We start from the raw sequence: 20,533 nt of genomic DNA on the forward strand, positions 1-20,533 counted from the left end.
GACACCCGCGTAAGATATCAATCCTATTCTCATGCTGAACGCTAAGCAAAAAGGATATCTGACATGACTCGGCTGGGGTTTGAACCTTCCGCACTGCAAGCGAACGCTCTACCACGCTAGCTAGTTAAGTTTTTCGTATTTTTTTAGACACATGCAGTCTTTCTAATTCCATTTTTGTCTTGCGGGCGACCCATTGCTGACGTGAACCTCTATAAACCTAAGTTGAGGCTTTATTACGCCGGCATTATGGCGTGGTGTAGCTATATATTATACTAGTACTGAGTCATCAACGTAACCATGTGTCAGATACAGATCAGATATATACGTTTTGACGTATATAATGACTGGCTCCTTTTGTCTGTTATCGTCGTAACGTGCATATACACCTAAATAAAATTGTATTGTCTAAAGATTTTTACAATTGTTAGGTCAAAATTTATAATTGTCTTTAAAAAAAATCTTATTGCCCTGCTTGCTATTACAGAATCATTTTTTATGCTAATATTATCTTTCTTTTTCATCCTTCTTTTTTATCATATTACAGTTTCGGTAATAATAATAATAATAAATATTTAGTGGCTAGCCCAGAAAATCACAAAAACCTATAGTTAGTGGATTGTTTCCACTGGGGGCCACTAGAACAAAAAAGAAACAAAAAATGATAAATCTTCGACTGCCTCAGCTCAATCAAACATAGTAACATTTTCGGTTTTCACGAAACGAGTCCCTGGAAACTCATTTACAACTAAATGGCCACTATGGTCAAACCAATTGACTTTTTTTGCTTTTGGTGCTTTACTAAGAGATTAAAAGTCTAAAAACATAGGATGTTGCATTTCATGCAGTCAGAGAAAATTGCTATTTAATCTGTAAAATCGATTTAATTAAGCGTATAACTATTTAGTTAATTAAATGGTATGAACTTCTTAAACCAGTTTTTTAATCTTATTCAACCAAATCAACAGCATATAATTTTTTTTATATTTGTTTATGTATTCTGCCTCGAAAGAATATTAGCTAGAGTGTAAAAGAAGGTCTGTTCAGGAGAAATAGGATTAGTTGTGTATATCTGTATATATCTTGTGTTGTATTTGAGATAGCTGCTAAACATGTCTTCAAAGAAACCTTTATTGTGTTTTTTCCTACACACTGTGCACAAAAGCTAGCTAGCTAGCATAGCTAGCTTTCTACTAGTCTAGTAGCTGCCTCCTCAACTGCACTGCAAAAAAAAAACAGAAGCTTACTTTAACAGCCTCTGGGTACAACTAAAAGCTATTTAATTTTGTTTGAACGTTAAGCTATACTAACAAGGCCAAATATTTTATTTTTCACTAAAATAAATTTAGTCCAGCAGAACATAAACATTCCAGCGTCCCTTTCGCACATAAACTTAGCCGCCATTATTGTTTTTCTGTTATTATTTTTTTTTTTTTTTTTTTTTTTCCTCGAAATAATATTTTTTTAAATAAATAAATACAATCTAAAAATTGTTACTTCAATACAAAAGCGTTTAACAAACATAATAAACAAAATAAATTAGATATAGATTTAACAGTTCATTAACTTGGTACAACCGAACTACTTGATACAACTTGACAACTCACTCAAAACAATATCATCCCCCATTTCGATTCTTTTATAAATCCCTCTCGAACCTCTCAAACAAAGCAAACAAGCATGAATTAAAGCAAAACAAATCTTAGTTCTGACCCAAGATGATGCAACAGAAATATTTATTTTACGTTTTTCGGCGATCATTTCTGAGAGACGCTTGTAAAAAGTCGCACACTCTCTTCCTATTCCTCCGTAAAGAGAAAATACCAGTGGCGTGAATGTCCCGTTATCAACTTTGTTGATGCGAGTGTTGTATTGCCTTTTCTTCTCCGCCTCATTCTTTGCATAGCATTGTTGGAGAGTATGCTGAAGGTGTCTCGAAGCGTTGGGATCAAAACCCTTACGTCGAAAAATGCTTGTTGACCCTTCGTCCAAAATTCCCGAGCACGTACATCCGTTCTTACATCATCCCCCTTTTTCACAGATTCTAAATCAAAAGTTTCGCCAGTCAACCCAATTAGCGAAGGCTCAATTGCCACATCCTTACAAACCTCACCTAACATGGATGCCGTTATGTCACGTATGTTGTTGTGTCGAAGCGTGACAAACCCACCTTTCTTACAACTCAAACAATGTTGAATGTCAAATGTCGACCCACAAACACAATGCGTCGGTAATCCTTCAACAGGCCAGTTATAACGGAGCTTTATTCCATCCCAAAACTGCTGCTTGTTGAGATCAAATCCGTGTTCAGCATATGGCAATACTGTCAACCAGTTGGAGCAACCTTTCTCACTGCATATGTCGTTTAATCGTAATTGTTTTTCGTCTAAGTCTTTTTTAACATCTGTTAATCTATGAAAATAAATTTAGATGACATAATCGATATGCTGGCAAAAAATATCCAAAAAGACCAACCTCGTCCCCAGGCCCATTTTTCTCTTTCTGACAATCTCGGACGGCGAGAAGAAATGACCCTTCATAATTAACGGAAACTTGAGAAACTAATCAGATCTCGGAACTGACCAGCGTGGCCCAGGGTCATTTCTTCTCGCCGTCCGAGATTGTCAGAAAGAGAAAAATGGGCCTGGGGACGAGGTTGGTCTTTTTGGATATTTTTTGCCAGCATATCGATTATGTCATCTAAATTTATTTTCATCTCGTTGTGGATATTTAACCAAGCCATTAAATTGACCCTGAAGAAAAGTTTCAAAATTATAATTATAATGGACGTTGGGCGGCCGTTATTCTAGTTCATTTTAATAATGGGCGTAAAAATCAAAGAGCAAAAGGCTCACAGAGATACACCTAAATTTTTGAGCTGAATTTTTGCTGGTGTATTTACACCAGTAAACCATAGCTAAATCCGCCCCTGATGATTTATGATATTATGAAAATTATTAAAATATCTATATTGCCCTCTACTCTTTATCCACTCTCTTGAATGAAGCTCATTCAGTAACACAACAAGCACGACATACCTCTTGTCATCCGTCATTTCGCTTTTAAAGAACGAATAAACGATCAAACTTTCAAACTTCAAATGTTAAATGAAAGAAGTGCTCAAACTTAAAATTTTTGAAGTTTTTCATCCAACATTATATCCAACATGGAAAACGCGTGTTGGATGAAATATTGGACTGGTTTGCCTCGGTCTAACTTCTTGTGAAGGAAAAAATGGAAATCAAAATTATAAAATATTTAGGTAAATTTTGGGGTTTATTATGGCTGGCCTAGCTTTTTAATTTTAAATATTTTCAGAATTAAGGAGATATAGCTAGGTCAATTTCTTAAGAAAATTCACAAAATACCAATTGTAAAAAAAGAAATTATGTCAACTTTTGGAGAATAAAAACCTTGAATTCAGAGCTCTTTTGTCTCTTTTTTGACAAGGGGATGGCGAGACCAAATCAAAAAGAGAAAAAAGGTCTGATGACGAGGTAAAAGGGGCGAAATTATAACCCGTAGTATTTATGGGTTATCATTTTATCAAATCGGTATAGAATAGAATATATTCGAATTTGTTTCCACCTATGCGTTGTAGAAAATTCTGTGGGAATTATTAACTCTTAATTTACGGAGAAGGTTTTTCCCGCTTATAATTTCAAGTATAGTAGACTTGAGGTTTCTTAATAAAACGTAACATAAATAGTTCAATATGGCGGCTTGCCATGACACGCTCACCGACAACGTGTAGTTATGGATGAAATATTCTAACACTACTCAAGTGACACGATGTTCAGTAGTCAGACTACCGATCAAAATAATATTACGTTGCAAAAGATGACTTCTTTATACTAGGATTCTACTTTTTATACAATGTTTAACAGCGTTATTTTAACCTCTGTCTGTCCGCAAGAAAAACATCGTGCTAGGGACACATGAAATGTGATATATATAGGACGGGCAAAACCGTGAATTTATCCACGGGCTGCCGATTAGTTCCTATATATTTTTCAAATTAAAAGTTCAATTGTTTCAATTTGGAGTCCCCGACTAAGCGTATGCAATCTGCAGCTTTTTCAGGTGTAAAACTGCCGCAAGCTCCTCTCATTACAATTTCTAACATGTTTTCAACAAAATCACCCACCTGGATAATAATAGCCATTGATTATGTTGTTTATAAATATGTGGTTAAGTAAACTGGTCAGGGATGTCACTTTAGGTAGGTACTTATGTAGTACACAGCGCAGCTACCTACAGCCCATGAATTTTATTGAAAACACACTTCCAAAACATTTTCTAAATTAAAGGCCTTTTGCCAATATTAAACAATCAAGCTAAGCCAGATCAAAAGAGTAAAGTCAGTAATATTCTGACAATTTTTCTTTAATAGCCGAAAAAGTTTCTTTGATTTTGTGTCTTTTTTCGCCCGCCATCTCAAAACTTGCTTAAGGCGAGCTTCAAATTGGCATCTCGCTATCTTTGGAATTTCAGAAATGCCCAGTATATCTGGGCATTTTTGTATGAACGTGACTAGCCTGCTTCAAAGTCATTGTCAGCCACTCTGTAATAACGGCTCAGGGGCCACAAGACCCTGGGGACGAGGTTGTGTTTTTCTCTGCGTATAATGGTACCTCAAGTAGTGATACACGAAATACGGTAAAACAAGGACGGGCGAACCTGTGGATTTCTCCACGGCTCACTGACTAGTTACTAAAAAATATCACATTGTCAATAGCGACATCTCGATATTCCAATTTTCTTACAACTTTGAAATAATTAATGAAATTATAGTTTTTGTTCTTTCACTTGAAAAAGCATTCCATAGAAGGGGTCCTCTGTGACTAATTGAAAACGTACAGTATCAAATGCATCACGTACGTAGAATAAAATGGCAGGAGTAAGTAGAAGACTATGCAGTCTTATCATCTCACACCTTACATAGCCGTCATTAAAAAGAGCGTCAAATAAAAATTGATAATTACAAACTTAATATAATATTAAACTAGTCGTTAGCCCGTGGAAAATCCACGGGTTCGCCCGTCCGTTTTATTTACCCGTCGCAACAAAGTGGATAAAAATATATCGCATTTGATATTCGTGTTTCCGTAACTTCATTTTTGACTCAGCGGAGGGTCCGTGCAGAGACAGACAGACGACGGTTATTATTATAGAGATGTTATGTTAAATAAAAGAAAGCGTTTAATCATCACACGTAGTGTTGTTTCAGGAAGACTTGTTCGTTATTACTTCGTAACAGCTGATTTCTTAGTGCAATCTTAAATTGTTTTGTAGAAGGAATGCTTTTTATCTCATCGTTTAGAGTTTTGGGCCTCGGTTTGATATTGAAAATTTTGTTACATTAGATATGATTTTTGGCCAAAGGAAATTATTACCTGAAAATCTAGTTGGATATTTATGTTGAACTTTCTTAAATAATGTAATGAATATATTTGGTGCTATTAAATTTTTAATCTTATACATGAAAGTAAGGACCTGAAAAATGTTTAGCTGACATACATTAAGAATACCCAGTTCTTTTAGCAATGGTCTAGAATGGGAACATTTGTTCTGTCGTAATATAGTTCTACTGGCATGTTTTTGCTGAATGTGCAGGTTCAAAGCGAAACTGGCTTTATATAAGATTCCTCAGCTTTTGGAAACTCTGTTTTCCACTAATTTAATATGTTCTCTCCAAGTTAAATTTTCGTCCAGGAGAACTCCACAAAATTTCATTGAATATTTTCTTCTTATGTTTACATGATCAATAACTAATCCAGGTAACCTAAGAGGTATTTCATCTTTTTTACTAAGTTTGCGAAAAAAGGTAATCTAGTTTTTTAAGTGTTAAGGGATAATTTATTCGCTTTAAACCAATCAGCCAATTTAGCCAACTCTATGTTAGTAGTTTCAAAAAGTACGTTTATATCTTTATGAAAGTAAAGTAAAGAATAAATTACCAGCAAATAAAATTGAATTTAAGAGACTAGAAGCTCTAAATATATCATTGACATAAATAAGAAACAACAGTGGTCCTAAAATTGACACTTGAGGTACTCAACATGTTATAATCCTGTAGTTAGTATTTCCTTCATCATAAGAAATATATTGTTTTCTTTCGAAGAGGTAGTTCTTGAACCATGCGAGATATGTAACTGGACTTATACCCTCTTCCTTTCCTTATTTACATAAATGACCTTCATACGTGTTCTAAAACTCTTAACTTTATCTTCTTTGCGGCACTATTTTTTTTAGATATTTTCGCGGTGTGATAAAATTGTTTTGTGAATACCCTGTTGTGTGTTTGTGTTCAATTGTTGAGCTGAGAATGGATTAAAAAATTTTGTTAATGACATGCCATGTTTCGTTTAACACATAAACAAGACGTATGATATACGCAAACAACCTCGCGAATAAAGTTTACAAAAAGCTGTCCATCAAATTGGGATTTTTGTTACGAAGTTAGACACGAAATATTTTACTATTCAGATACGCAATAATATTTGTTACACACTTATTTTTCAAAATTGATTTGTGAGACCTTCCTGAACGGAAAATTCCTCGAACTTTTAATTTTCGATGGGTCCGTCTTGGGTGAACCGACTGACAGAAAGAAGAAAGACCACAAACCCACAAACCCCCAAAATTGCGAAATTCATTAATTCAGTTAATTCTGCCTACATTAACTTTTAAAAAGTTTGGTGGAAACACCTTTATTTACTAGTTAGTTAAACAAGTGTTTTGAACACTTGTCTTATCTTTTTAAAAAAGAAAAAAAAAAAAAAGTAAAAATAGTTACCAAGATGAGATTCGAACACACGACGACTCCCGTGTCGGTGCTCAGAGAGGCAAAAATTTCCATTCTTGTAGGACACAGTTGCGTTTTAATACAAGCTCACGAGCTTGTAATAATGATACTTGGTGGGTGTTATATCACTCTGCTGGCGTGTTTTTGTTTACCATATATTTATTATTGACTTTTTAAGCATTTAAATTTAGCCCTTCTTTTTATAAGAATCCAAAAATTTTAGCTGTTCTTATGATTATATTTCGTTAAAAATAGCACCTAAAAAATTTCAGTGTAGTTTCCCTTTTGATTTCTATGCTATTATCTTAATAATGGAAGCGGTATGTCGTCACCATTCTGCTACAAATTTAATCTATTTATTAACTGTTAGAAAAAGAGTTCTTTATTATAATGAAAAAAAAGTGCCGCAAACAAGATAGTTTAGAGTTTTAGAACACAAGAAGGTCATTTATGTAAATAAGGAAAGGAGGAGGTTATGAATCCAGTTACGCCTGTTTCAAACGAAACACATTGCTGTTGTTAACCAGCTTAAGCTGTTTTCCCGTATTCCGTACTTACAAAGGTTTTGCAAGTAATATATCATGGTTTACGGTGTCAAAGGCTTTCGATAGGTTTATGAATACTCCAAGTGCGTACAGGTTATTGTTAAAGCCGGCGCATACGTTATTTACTAATTCTAAAACTGCATGCTCAGTAAAAAGAATAGGGAATAACATTTTCCAATAAAATATCGATATAGTCTATTATACATAATTCTTTCTAAAACTTTCGAAAACATGGACGGACAGAAATAGGTCTGTAATTGGTTATATTAGAATTATCACTAGCCTAGTTAACTAGGCTTTCTTTTAGGATATTAAACCTCAGTTTCTCTTATACGAAGCTTAGATGCAAACAATGTGTCAAAGCAATTCCCTAGTTCCACAAATTAATCGTTGATAAAGTGTTGAAGGTCAGAGTTGAACTCCTGTTATGTATCGTCGTGTGCTACTTCCGAAATGTTAACTAAATTTTTGGAAAAAGTGGGATTCCGAATTGTTAACTTAAGCGCAGTACAGAGAATATGTAATGTATTGCTCATATGAAAGGTTAAAAAACTTTTTGCACGGGATCTGCTTACAAGTATCAAAAAACACACGCTATTTAAAATCACATTTTTTGCTCGTTATTCTACATTCCATTATTATCGTTGGTAGTGGTTTCTGTATATTCGTGGTGGTCTTGTTTATTCAGACCATTTGTGGTTGCATTCAGGTGCGCAGCATACGTAATAGAGTCTCATGTGCTATAAATAAAACAAAAAGTGACAAATTACAATGACAGCAAGAAAAACAAAGAAACAAAAATGCAGTTAAAAAGCCAAAACTTACATCTGCTTTTCTGGATTGCGATTGAAAAAAGACAGCCTCGGTTTGATTACATCTGCCATAAATAAAAAAATAAAATAAATTACAAAAAAGAGCAAAGGCAGTGCTTCAACAAAATATTTATGATCTTGATGAATTCTATTATATTTGTCTAAGATATCCTTTCCTAGTCAGAATAAAGTGTTATCGCGTAAGGATGGTACGTGAGATTAAAATACACCTAAAATGATTTTTTGCCCCTTCTAGAATTAAAAACTCACGAAAATTTTTAGCGGAAGAACAAGTGGATAAAAAACTGATGGGGATGTTTACTTTGGACATGGATGATCGTTTGTTCTTGGTAAGGTTGGATCAGCAACCACGTCTGCAACAATTTGTGTCATCTCACTAAAAAGATGTGAAAAAATGAAAAACAAAAACCAACAAACAGGTCATTTTTCCCTAGCTTTTTTGCTTGTTTTTGTTTATTAATGTTTTTAAAAAATAAACGGTCTCCTTTCCAATCAATGGCCAACAAACGTTAATGAATCACAAGCCATATATCAAAAAAAAAATTTTACATACCATAAAAAGGTGTCGTACATTTTTTTAAAAATATTTGCAAACTTACTTGACATCATGAACTATCATATTGACATATATACACGAGTTTTTCGATCGCTCTTGATATTCGCAGTTACGACACTACAAAGCAGAGTATAATATTTTAACAAAGCATAACATTAAAACATGGCATGGGTGGTGCTCAAATCAATTAGTGAGAAGTTACCGAATATTTTAAGATTTTTCTTTCTTTGTCTTCTTTGGGATACAACATGTTGTTGCTAAAGATGCAAAAAATATTGATACTATTTCATGCCATGATAAAGTACCCCTAGTGCTCCTGGTGTTGTAAAAAGAGGTCTTTCAAATCTAATTTTTTTAAAGTTTTTCAAAGGTTAAAAACCTAAAGCTTTTTCTTCTCAAGTTCTCAAATCGCAAGCACAAGACAGTACATTACCATTCTTGACAAAACTTTATTCCCACAAAACCAGGTCCTCGCTGACTTGTTTCCGGTTGAATTTCTTCGACATCGTCATCATCATCTTCAAGCATCATCATGCATATGAATTGTGGTTAATGTGGAAGTGTATTTTTTTTATTATCTACAAAATTAAGCACCGATTTGGTGTACAGTTATAAAGTTTTCTAACAGTGACTTATTGTGGACAGGATATATCAAACTGACACTCTACAATGTATGAATAAACGAATCCCACATAATTGTCTAGGTTTTCAAAAGTTTTTTCTATTTTTTGGCAACTTTTCCGGAGTTTTCCTAGGGTATCCTGTGCAATTAAAACCCCCTATACATCGACTTGAAAGGTTACTAAACCATTTAAAGGGTATGAAAACAATCATTCACATTGCGGAAAACTATCAGAATTATTTATCTTGTTCGGTTTGTTATTAGCAATGCTTTGAAGTGGTCACAACTGATACAACAAATCATTGTCAGAACAAATCCTAATAAAAAGACGAAAAAGCTGACGTTGGTTAAAAGGTGGTTTAAAAAATGTACTCTGCAACCCTAATATACAAATGAGCGCCAAGAACAACCCGCAGCGCTTATAAAAAGAATTTAAAATTAAAATTGTAAATGAGCACGTCCGCTTATTTCTGACATAGATTTTCACTTACATTTGAACGCTTTTCGTGGTTTTAGAGAAGTAGAGATGACGCTATTTTATAAAATGCTCAAATGATCAACCCTGGTAATTTCTCCACTATAAAAAAGATATTTGTTGCGGTAAAAATTGTTTTCTGGGAAGTGATAAAAAACTGTCCTTTGTACCAGCATTAATTTCGCCGACAAAACATCGTATCAGTTAATAATTAGTAAATAATTCTGTAAGTGTGGTTATCGCTTGCTTCTTTTTGAAGTTTTGTCGTAATCACTAAAAAAAGACATTTCATATGTTTTACTGCACATAATAATCACGTAAGTAACGGCAAATTTCTTTTTTAAAAAAGAAGCCTTACACATAAAAACAGGTTTTATTCAAAAAAAAAAAAAAACTTTTCCAGACTTCGCTTGGTATGATTAAAAGAAGCACTTGCAGCGGTATAAGATAAAACGCTTACTTATCGGACTTGTCGGTTCGTTTTCCACCCCGTTTAGCCTCCTGCAAAAACTTATCGAGCTGAAAGGGATCTTCTTCCTCCTTTTCAAATTGAACAGGACCATCTCGAGTTTGCGAACGATCAGCGCCAGCGAATTCTTTGTCCGGTGCAAACCTAAAATCAGAGGAACGTTTTTAGCTTCAAATTTTTAAGGCTAAAGCATTGACGATAAACACGATATTTAAAAAAGACTTTACGCATACCTTTTCGTGGACTTAATTAAATTTTCCAAATCATCCCCATATAAGTCTTTGTCCATATTCTTCGACGGACGATAGATAGCCGAAACTGTGTCTGACTTTCGCCAGGGTTGATCGTAAACGTTATAAGCATCGTCATTTCCAAACCCACTATCAAATCCCTGAATTAAATGTATGGTATTATACAGAACTACGTGACGGCTAATTACCAAAACTGGGCACATTATGCGATACTTTGATTTTAAAACTATACCAGGAAATGATTAACAGTAAATTCACCTCTGATTTATTAAATAGTCGCTGGTCATACAAAGCTTCTTGAGATGACGCAGCGTTTGGCAAACCAAGAGCAATCTGTTCACTAACATCACGTTCTTTGTCTCGATTAGCCTTCGATCTATAAAAAATTTTTTCATCTCTCTCTTTAAGCTTATAACCTTATTTTTACGTTTTTAAGTTAGCACTTTTCCATGATATCACACCGTGATAATTATTAACGGCATTGAAAGCTTTAAATGGAGTTGGTAAAATCTGTAAAATTCTTTTGGGGCAGCTAACTGAGCCGGTGTTAGAAAAGTCGCGTAAGCAGAAGTATATCAGGTGCAGTTGGCTTTCTTTATCGCAAGATATCAGAAGTTTGTTCAAAATAGAGAAAAGGTGTGCGGAAAAGCGAGATGTACGAGATGAGGGTTTGAGATAAAGTGAGTCCATTGTCATGAAAAGGAACAAATAAAGTATATACTTTTTTTCCGCATTCTTTGACAGTTTCTTTTCTCTGTCGCGATCCCTGTGTCTGTCTTTTCTGATAAGATCTCGCTCAGCTTCGGCTTTACTTTTAGGGGCTATAAAAAAGAAGAAATAATGCAATGAAGAAAGTATACTCCTTATGACAACGGAAGAAAAAACTAGAGGATTTTTAAAAGCCTTCGCCCTAATTACCTGAATGCAAACCACTACGTTCTTGTCTCGATTTCTCAGCTAATTCACGCAGTTTTGACTCCTTCTTTTCTTTTTCTTTCTGTGCCAATTTCTTTTCTAGTGTTGCCCTTGTTTCAACTGCCTCTCTAGCTTTTCTGTCTGCAATATATAGTGATTCTGCTAGTTTAGCAAATTTGTCGTTGATATGTGGATCTTGCAATCCACGCCCATCAGCTGCAAGCCTTTTGTCAAGAGGTATTGTGTAACCCTGAATTTAGTACAAACAAAAAATGAAAAAAGAATACAGTGTGTAATCAAACACATATATTGCAAAATAACACCCCTTACACACGTTAGCAAAATTACGTTAAGATCAAATTAAAGAATAGACTTCAGATGTAATACCATGGATATGCATTTCACTACAACTTTTGCAATTTGAAAACAAATGCTTATTCTTGTAATCTCACTAGTTATATTAAATATTATAGTGGTGGATGACACCTGCAAACAATGACAAGTTAAAATGCATCGTTATTTTACCACATTTGGAAAGAGAAAAAAAATTGTCAATAGTCTAGTTAGTAAAAGTATAATTATAGAAACGAAAATATAAAGGGCAGGCTAGCGTTAATAATCTTACCTTTGGATTTTTCCAATTTGATATGCATGGCGGTATTTTCCATTCTTGCTGTTCCTTCACTGTTGTCTTTCGCGTAGGAGAATGCATGACAGGTGCAGGTGGGGAAGGTGGTCCACGTGGTATCTTTTTGTTCGTTTTAAAACGTGGTGGCTCCATCGGGTCCCTTTGTTGTTCTACCATTCGAATGACACGTTGTTTAGCACCAGAGTTAAACATGACCCCTCCTTGAGATGGTGTATATCTAGAATTGTAAACAAGACACATTATCAATTTGTACTTTCACTGTCTTCTTATTTCTCTTCCAAGGCATGTACATACATGTTTTGCTTTACCAAAAAAAAAATAAAAACAGTAATTTAAAGGATACATACCTGATATACTGTGCTTCAGCTGGTTTTTGAGCCACCTGATTCGGTTGTGCTGCTGCTATTTTGGATGTGACCTCTTTCTCTAGTGCATGCCTGGTTTTCTCTGCAAGCTAAAGATCCAATTAAAACAAAAATTAAACTATCCTTTAAATACATAGTAAAAAACAACATGACAAAATTGCAGACATAATGTTCTATGTGTATAAAATAAACTGACCTCTCTCATCTTCTCTTCATCTGGACGGGCAAGTTCAGGATCATCATCGGTTGCTGTCACCTGTTTTTCCACTAAGTCAGTAAAACGTGAATGGATCACTTTATTCTTCGCCTGACCTTGGCGTAGCAAATTGTCAAACTTAATCTTGCCCTCGGCATCCATTTGAACTGGCAGCGCATTTGATCTTTCTTTCTTTTCCCTTCCCATATTGAGAGGGAATTGCGCTACCATTATTTCAGGAAAAGCTCCACCATCCCCAAAATCCTAAGCAAAATAAAGAATTACAAATAATGATTCCATACACTACTAGATCATGATGAATTGTTAAGGAACATATTATGTGTGCTATTTTGGAAAACAAACAAGAATCTAAAATTTTTAATTACCTCTTGTCTTCGTGGAACCCAACCTAATCTGTGCATATAGGGAGGAGGTCCTGGTGTAGCCACTTGCATCTAAATCCCAATAAAAAATCTTAATATTTAGACTAGTATTTCTAAAGAATACAAAAGCTCATAATAAATGCGATGCAGGAAGTGTGACTAAATTTATCCTGTGTGTGAAACACATGGGTAAAAACAATAAGCTTTTTAAAATCTTTAAATAAATTAGTAGTGCATGGACACAAAGAAATATATAGTTTATAGTGGGTTTGTCCATTATTCCTCAGCTTTTTCAATTCACGTTGGCACTTAGCAATTGTGTTAAGCAAAACTCTTGATTTACACCAGCAAGTTTTTGTCGATATATTTATTGTCGATATATACGTATAGGAAAGTCCTAATCTCATTTTCTGGCTAAATTTAACTGTTTGGGAGTACAATTGTAAAAAAAATAATAATTGCCAACGTGAAATAAAAGTTTGTTGATGGTATTTTACGTCCGCAATTTTTTGCCAATGGAAATAAATTGATTGTTAAATTGGTTATTGTAGTAATATTGTGTCCTTATATAAAATTCGTATTATTGTTTAAGATGTGTAATAACAATAATACCCTTGGTCGGTACTATAGTTGCTCATATTATTACTGGAGATGAGTTATATTAGTGGTACACAATATTATTCTTGTCCTTTATGGCCAGAAATTTGGTCGTCAACCGTCAATCAATGATTAGCAAATTCAAATGACGATCATTTTAGGTCACAAGAAACTATCGTCATGATTAGAAGCAGCTCCGATGGTCCAAGTAACCATTGGCCCTAATGACAAATCTATTTTATATAGTTCTTGGGACTAACAATTGATAACAAGTTGGTCTTAATAGTCTGAATATGAACCATGTAATTTTTTTTTCTTAATTAACTTTGCAGGCCAAAGGGGTGCCACGGATGAATTGGGAGATTTGTCAGTCATTCTTGCACAAGTTTGTTGCATCAAAAATCAATGAATACATCCAAACAGGGTTGGCTTTTGTTCAATAATGGTGGCTAACGGGATTGAGCCATTTAAGGCAGGCCTTGCCATGAGCAAATAACCTCCCGAGCAATTAATTGCTCGCGTCAGAGTGTCTATGCGAGCAATTTTGCTCGCCATATTTCTCGCTAAAACAACTTTACATTTAGTCTCTCAGGGCATCTTTTTCAGGAGAGGCGTGCGCTTCGGCACACACCTAAATTGTTTCAGGCGTGTGATTAAAATGTCCGCCTCATTTCCAGTTTGGTCAAACATGATTTCCTTCTTGGTCGGACACTTTCAGATCTCAGAATTATTGAATAGTCCTGGTCCTTTAAATCGACAAGCAAGCCTATTCATAGCCAACCTGACCATCCTAGCTAATTTACCGACTCCTGACTTAATTAAAAAACTACGTAGACATAAATCTCTTTTGCCCGCCCCCCTCGTTATTGGTAATTAGGTCTTACACAAGAAATCCAGCCAGGCGGTTCTTAACTCATGCGGAGGTGAACGCCAACGGAGCACGGATGACGCAAGTCTCCAAAACTGCACTTACAGGCAGAACAGACCATTTATCATGGATTTAATTGTAGATAATTTCTTCATTTGATGAAACAATTGGAAACCATAGCAGGTCCAAATTTAATGGATTATTTTCTTTATGCCGCAACTGTTAATCAAACAATTTTAAAAACGAAACCCACATGCGGTATAATTTTTTTTTGGTATAAATTTTATGTACCTGACGTGTACCTTTTAAAAAGAGATTTTATTTATTGGTTTTATTTAAACCACGCGGATAAAGATTTTTTTTAATTTAAAAACGAAGCATATTTTTTTGATGACCTGAAAAATAAACATTAAACTTATGAAAACATTAGTATAGTCATGCATACTATTTCGGACATGTAGAAAAGAAAGTTAAGATTGAGAGAGTCGCTATACTAGTAGACGCTCGATCATCGTGTTTGGGGTTCACGATTAAAAACGTCCCCCACTTTTCTACTGCAAAATGAATGTGCAACAAAGATTTACCTTAATGCCCGTATCGCACGCGTTTTACAAAATGTCGAATGAACTGTTGCATGATGGGTGGAAAATAATCACACCAAATATCTTTTCAGTTTCACTTAAAAGACCAATCAATTCTTGAGAAAAACGTTTACACTTATCTCAAAATGTTAATATTTACGCGAACAATAGAATGCTCGAGTAACGAGCATTTATGCGAGCACTACGCGGGCGCGAGCAATTGCTCGCGACTCATGGCAAGGCCTGTAAGGCATAAAGTTAGAACGTATAAAAATGTGAAAAAATATGTCATCTCGTTTTCATGATAGTATGAATGTCTTAATCACAAAAAAACATATATAGATTTTTTCGTTATTTTTCCTTAATGCTGTCTCAGATTTAAACTTGATAAGAAAGCACTTACTCCTCCATGATAGGCTGCCTCCAAAGCATCATCTTCATCATCATCAACATCATAGGAATGAAGTTGAGTTGGAGCTGGAAGCAACCTAAATAAAGCAGATTTGTACAGCAAGCATGCACAGGACATTTTTTTTCTTGACGTTTTTTTTTAAACTCTTGTATGCCATGTTCCATGGCTATGATGCTTACTTAGTTTTAACATTTATCTATTAGACACCAGCATGTCAAAGGTCCTATACGTTTCAGAGACTATGATATTGGTTATTACTTGAAACTACACCTAAATATCTCTATGACATCCTTATAATCCGGAAAATATAATAACTCTTGTTAGGATTATCCTTTGAACTTAAAACATACAACACAACTTTGTTTCATCAAGTAGAATCAGTCTTTTTCAGGAGAGGCATGTGATCGCCTAAATCGTTTTAGGCGTGTGATGAAAAATATTGAGTTTTCAAAATCAACCATCCATTTCGTAGCGTGTGGTGGCAGCCCTCCTCGAAATAATTTTTGGAGACTCATCAGACAAAACGTCCAATAGATTTCCGTATTGGTCGGACACTTTAAGATCTCAGAAATTATTGAATAGTCCTGGTCCTTTTAACCCACGAGCAAGCCTATTCAAAGCCAACCTGACCATCCTAGCTAATTCACCGACTCCTGACTTAGTTAAAAGAACTACATAGACATAAATCTCTTTTGCCTGGCCCCTTCGTCGTTGGTTACCAAATCTTACCAAGAAATCTAGCCATGCGGCTCTTAACTAATGCGGAGGTTAAAGCCGACAGAGCACGGATGAAACAAGTCTGCAAAACTGCACTTACAGGCGGAATAGACATTTTATCATGGGTTTAATGCTAGATAATTTCTTTATTTGACAAAACAATTGAAACCATAGCAGGTTCGAATTTAATGGATTTTGTCTTTATGCCTGTAAAAACGAAACCCACGTGCGGTATAACTTTTTTTCTGTTAAAATTTTGTTAAGGTGTAGCTGAACTTTCTGAATGAATTTTGAAGTTTTATTTAAGCCATGTGGATAATGATTTTTTTTAATTTGAAAACAAAGCACATTTTTGCCTATTTGCTTGTGATAACCTGAAAAATAAACAGTAAATATAAAAATGACAGTATACTCATGCATACCATTTCGGACATGTAGAAAAGGAAGTTAAGATTAGGAGAGTCCCTATTCAATTTTAAAAATTTAGTCATTTGGATAAAGTCAACATTCCCTTTCGAAAAATAAATACAGTACAGTCTGAATGTAATCTACCGCGGACGTGAAACTCGCATGAATAGTTACACAGAACAATAGCTTTTGTTTTTTTAAGAAATTAATTGCCTCGCTGATAAACAATGATCCCACGCGATCAATTGTTTAATCACAATAGGTTGCAAGATCAATTTTAGCAATCTATTTTGCGCGAACTCTTTGGAAAATTTTAATTGCAGTAATTAAGTTTTTTTTTAGATCGCATTTTTAAAGTTTATAAACAAAAAGCAGCGATAGAAATGTTTTTTAGATTGCATTTTAAAAGTTTAAAAACGAAAAGCAGCATTTAATAGTTGTAAACAATGCTTCTCGTATGTTTCTTAGATTAAACCCGCTGGAATTTTTTTAAGGAATGAAATCAACAATACATTCTCGTGCAATGTATTATAGAACTTCACGCAAGATTTTTATTATAGAACTTCACGCAAGATTTTTATTATTTAATTACTTTACGCTAATACTTAAGGGAATAGCTTATCAATACATTTACACAATGCATCTCGCTATTAGAAGAAATATAATTGCTCCAATATTTCTTCGCGAGCGCATCGTTTTTTAACACGCAAATATAAACTCGCAAAACCCTTAAGAGATTTAATTATAACAAAAGACAAATGACTGCCGCCCTCCACTCAAAGGTGTGATATTAGCGTGTACGCGGTAGATTACATTCAGACTGTACTGTAGTTTCACCATTGGAAAGATCGTCGTTTCTTAGTATAAACAAGAAATAACAAAAATTATTTTTGGATACAATAAAGGTATACCGTCACCTTAAGCAGATAGTGGTATTTTGAACTAATTTCCAGCTTTCAATGACGCCCCAGAAAATCAACCAAAAACAAAAGTAATTGTGCAACCTAACCTTAGTCCCCACATGACTTCACAGCTTTGAAAAGATATAACACTTTCTTTGCTTATAACTTAATGAAAAATAATAAGGAAGCCAAAGTTTGGAACATTAGCTGGTTGTAAAGAACACTTTAAAAATGGATTTGGGATGGATTTCTCTGACATTTATCCTAGCTAGGTAGCTAACACAAAAAACAACAAACACAAAACTTCCCAAAGGTGATTTGAGAAAAAACAAAAAATCAAAACAAAACAAGTAAGTAAATAAATAGTTTCAGATATTAGATGCAATTATTACAAATGGCTTATGTTCTGTTGACACCTCTTTTTCACTGAGCTACTATATACATTTGATGCAAGGGGATGTATCAAATTTATATTTGTCAATTTATGTCTGTGTCATGTTCAACTTTAAAGAAAGCAGAATGACATGGATATATTTTGAAAATTCTTGATTTATTTTACAGTTGAGCCTGGCCTGTCTTCAATATTTTTAAATTCAAAACAGTGTATGTCAGTTGTTGGGTCTATTCCATATTTAACTTTTGTGTGGGAGTCCTTAAAACGACCATGTTTTGACTCGAAAAAATGTCAAGTGTCAACAGTTGGGCCTGTCCCATCTTATGACAGTCTTATAAAAGCACAGGTGTCCTTTGTCAATAGTTAGGTCTGCCCCATCTTAAAACATGGTATTTAAACGTGCAAGAGTCCTTTGTCAATAGTTGGGTCTATCCCATCTTAAGACACATTTTCTCAAATCTCAAGAGTCCCATCTGATGACACGGTTTTTAAGATGGTGACAGTCCTTTGTCAATAGCTAAGCCTGTACCAATTTAACACAAATTACATACTTTTGTCTTAGGTCTGTCCCATCTGATGACATAGACCGTTTTGAATTTTAAAACATATTTTTTGCGGTAAGTCCTTTTGGCTTTTACAATTGCGTGGCAGGAAAAAGATGCGGGCGCTAGGTTAAGTGAGCGTGAGGCCCTTTTCATTCTGTTTCTTCACACAAAGGATCATTACGAATTTATATAAATACATGTCAATCAGAAGTTATTCATCTACACTCAAAATAGTTTAAAGCCTCAACAATGTTTTCCTAGAAAAAAAGGGCTAAAAAAGACCTTTTTTTAGCAAGCTCCTGCATGTTTCTGTCTGTCACATAGTTGTTAGAACCAGAAGGGCTTACCGCAAAAAATGTAAACATTCAAAACATGTCTATGGCTTTTTGTCAATAGTTGAGCATGTACCAACTTATTAAGACAAATTACATACATTTGACAAAAACGGGTCATCCTAACTGTGAACGTGCTGACCTGTCTTTCGACGTCCAGTCCTAAATCTTAAGTTAGGCTGGCATTCGTAGTTGAGTCAGAACAACACAAGAAGAGGGTGCCGCCCGCATATATAAGGGCGAGTTCGGGCGACTTTTCGAATTAAATTGGCAGTTGTCGCCCGGAAATCGCCCGCACTTTCCCGAACTCGCCCGGAACATTCCCGAAATGCAATTCCTTGTAAACATACCATGCGGACGATAGTTGGAAGAAGGCGCCTGAAGATAAAGGAGTTATAAAGTTTATATATAAGTTATTCATCAAGTAAATCTTTTTAAACTATCAAAAACAGTTCTTTTAAGAACTTCCCCACCACATAGTAAGTTTATTTTAATTTTTATAGTTTTTTGAATCATTAGTGTCTGTTTTTCTTTTCTTCTTCGGGCATTGTTCGGGTCTATTCGGGGGTTTTCGGGCAAATACTTGATTTTTTTTCAAAACGCCGAACTCGCCCGAAAACGCATGCACTTTGTACGGCGTATGCGGCTTATTGGCACCCTCGTAACACAAGTAAAGCACACAACTACCACCAGTCAGCAAAAATTGTTACCAAACAGTTAAATGTTGCCTGAACAGGACTATCTTCTTTAAAATGTGAGAATTCCATCTAGCTAAAGTTAATTTTTGGCGAAATTTTTTCCTGTACAAGAAAGCGCAGCAAGGGTAGTATAGTAGAGGGGGAGGCTTTAAAAAGATCTCACATACACATCAGTGTGTGTAGCAACCAACCACCTTGCCAAGCTAAACTCATTCATGGAACAGAAATATTATTTTACAATCTTACCTGGCTAGAGACATAGCGAATAGATTCAATTAAACGAAGAAAGGTTGAACTGTACCCAACTGAACCGATCCTGAACTTCTTGTTTTTTCTTTGACACAATGCTTTCCGAAACCTGGGATGGCAGATTTACCGTTTCGATCTAAATGAAACATAGACCTGGTCCTCTGGCATTGCCGAAGGAGGGTATTCCTGGGCTTATTTTATTAAGGAAATGACTACGCAATAGTTTTTGTTGCGCAACACATTAAAAATAGTCAATGAGATTAGTTTTAAATAAGAACTGAGAAATGAGCAATAAAAATTCACCTTACCCAATCCATTTTATTCGAATCTCTAACGTACCTTACATTTGACTAGTCTCCTAGTCCTTCCCTTTGTCCCGGTTATCATATCCGATATTTCCCCGAATTATCGCAAAGTTTCAAAAACGAAAATTTGTTGGGTCTTTTCAGCGACTATAATGCCATGGACAGATTTAAAAGGATATTTTAACAACTAAAACTAAATAACTAAAACAGATTTCTTTCTTATATCTGTCCCTCTTCTCCGCTTGCAATTTTTACAAGCTTTTTCTGCTAACAAATTTTATTTTATAACCCCAGATGAAACATATTCTAGCTATAGCTAGCTATAGCTACCTTTCCTTTTTGCTTAGATAGATAGATGTGCATATTTTACATGGCTAGCCTCACAAATATCGCGGGATATACCCTGTCTATTATTTCCAGGAGGGGCCATGGCTTTGATGGGGAGTCCTGTAGTATTTAAT

At 34.9% G+C, this 20,533-nt stretch overlaps 2 protein-coding genes across 2 annotated transcripts; both read right to left on the bottom strand.

Moving 5' to 3' along the window:
- Nucleotides 1-7,947: 7,947 nt before the first annotated feature.
- On the bottom strand, nt 7,948-9,433 carry LOC130656641 (DNA-directed RNA polymerase II subunit RPB9-like). Its single transcript, XM_057459545.1, has 6 exons — nt 9,173-9,433; nt 8,942-8,996; nt 8,783-8,856; nt 8,485-8,559; nt 8,176-8,227; nt 7,948-8,090 (listed from the first exon to the last, which is right to left on the bottom strand). The coding sequence occupies exons 1-6, from the start codon at nt 9,271-9,273 to the stop codon at nt 8,031-8,033; spliced, it is 417 nt and encodes a 138-aa protein (XP_057315528.1). The 5' UTR covers nt 9,274-9,433; the 3' UTR covers nt 7,948-8,030.
- A 145-nt stretch (nt 9,434-9,578) lies between these two features.
- LOC130656640 (SNW domain-containing protein 1-like) lies at nt 9,579-19,919 on the bottom strand. Its single transcript, XM_057459544.1, has 12 exons — nt 19,765-19,919; nt 15,514-15,598; nt 13,068-13,136; nt 12,682-12,945; nt 12,468-12,574; nt 12,097-12,337; nt 11,475-11,721; nt 11,278-11,377; nt 10,815-10,932; nt 10,539-10,696; nt 10,297-10,449; nt 9,579-10,109 (listed from the first exon to the last, which is right to left on the bottom strand). Exons 1-12 carry the CDS (start codon nt 19,776-19,778, stop codon nt 10,073-10,075), a joined length of 1,593 nt encoding a protein of 530 aa, XP_057315527.1. The 5' UTR covers nt 19,779-19,919; the 3' UTR covers nt 9,579-10,072.
- Nucleotides 19,920-20,533: the final 614 nt, after the last annotated feature.

This window comes from Hydractinia symbiolongicarpus, chromosome 9 (genome assembly GCF_029227915.1).
Source record: "Hydractinia symbiolongicarpus strain clone_291-10 chromosome 9, HSymV2.1, whole genome shotgun sequence".
NCBI classification, from domain to species: domain Eukaryota; kingdom Metazoa; phylum Cnidaria; class Hydrozoa; order Anthoathecata; family Hydractiniidae; genus Hydractinia; species Hydractinia symbiolongicarpus.

What these genes read in the sequence shown, in the direction of transcription:
- LOC130656641 (XM_057459545.1), bottom strand. Translation starts at nt 9,273, where the DNA reads ATGATGATGCTTGAAGATGATGATGACGATGTCGAAGAAATTCAACCG. An exon ending in ATAAAGTTTTGTCAAGAATG is followed by an intron (nt 8,997 to 9,172) that starts GTAATGTACTGT and finishes TTGCATCTTTAG; the next exon opens with CAACAACATGTTGTATCCCA. An exon ending in AACGATCATCCATGTCCAAA is followed by an intron (nt 8,228 to 8,484) that starts GTAAACATCCCC and finishes TATTTATGGCAG; the next exon opens with ATGTAATCAAACCGAGGCTG.
- LOC130656640 (XM_057459544.1), bottom strand. An exon ending in GACTATTTAATAAATCAGAG is followed by an intron (nt 10,697 to 10,814) that starts GTGAATTTACTG and finishes CATTTAATTCAG; the next exon opens with GGATTTGATAGTGGGTTTGG. An exon ending in CGAACCGACAAGTCCGATAA is followed by an intron (nt 10,110 to 10,296) that starts GTAAGCGTTTTA and finishes GTCTTTTTTTAG; the next exon opens with TGATTACGACAAAACTTCAA.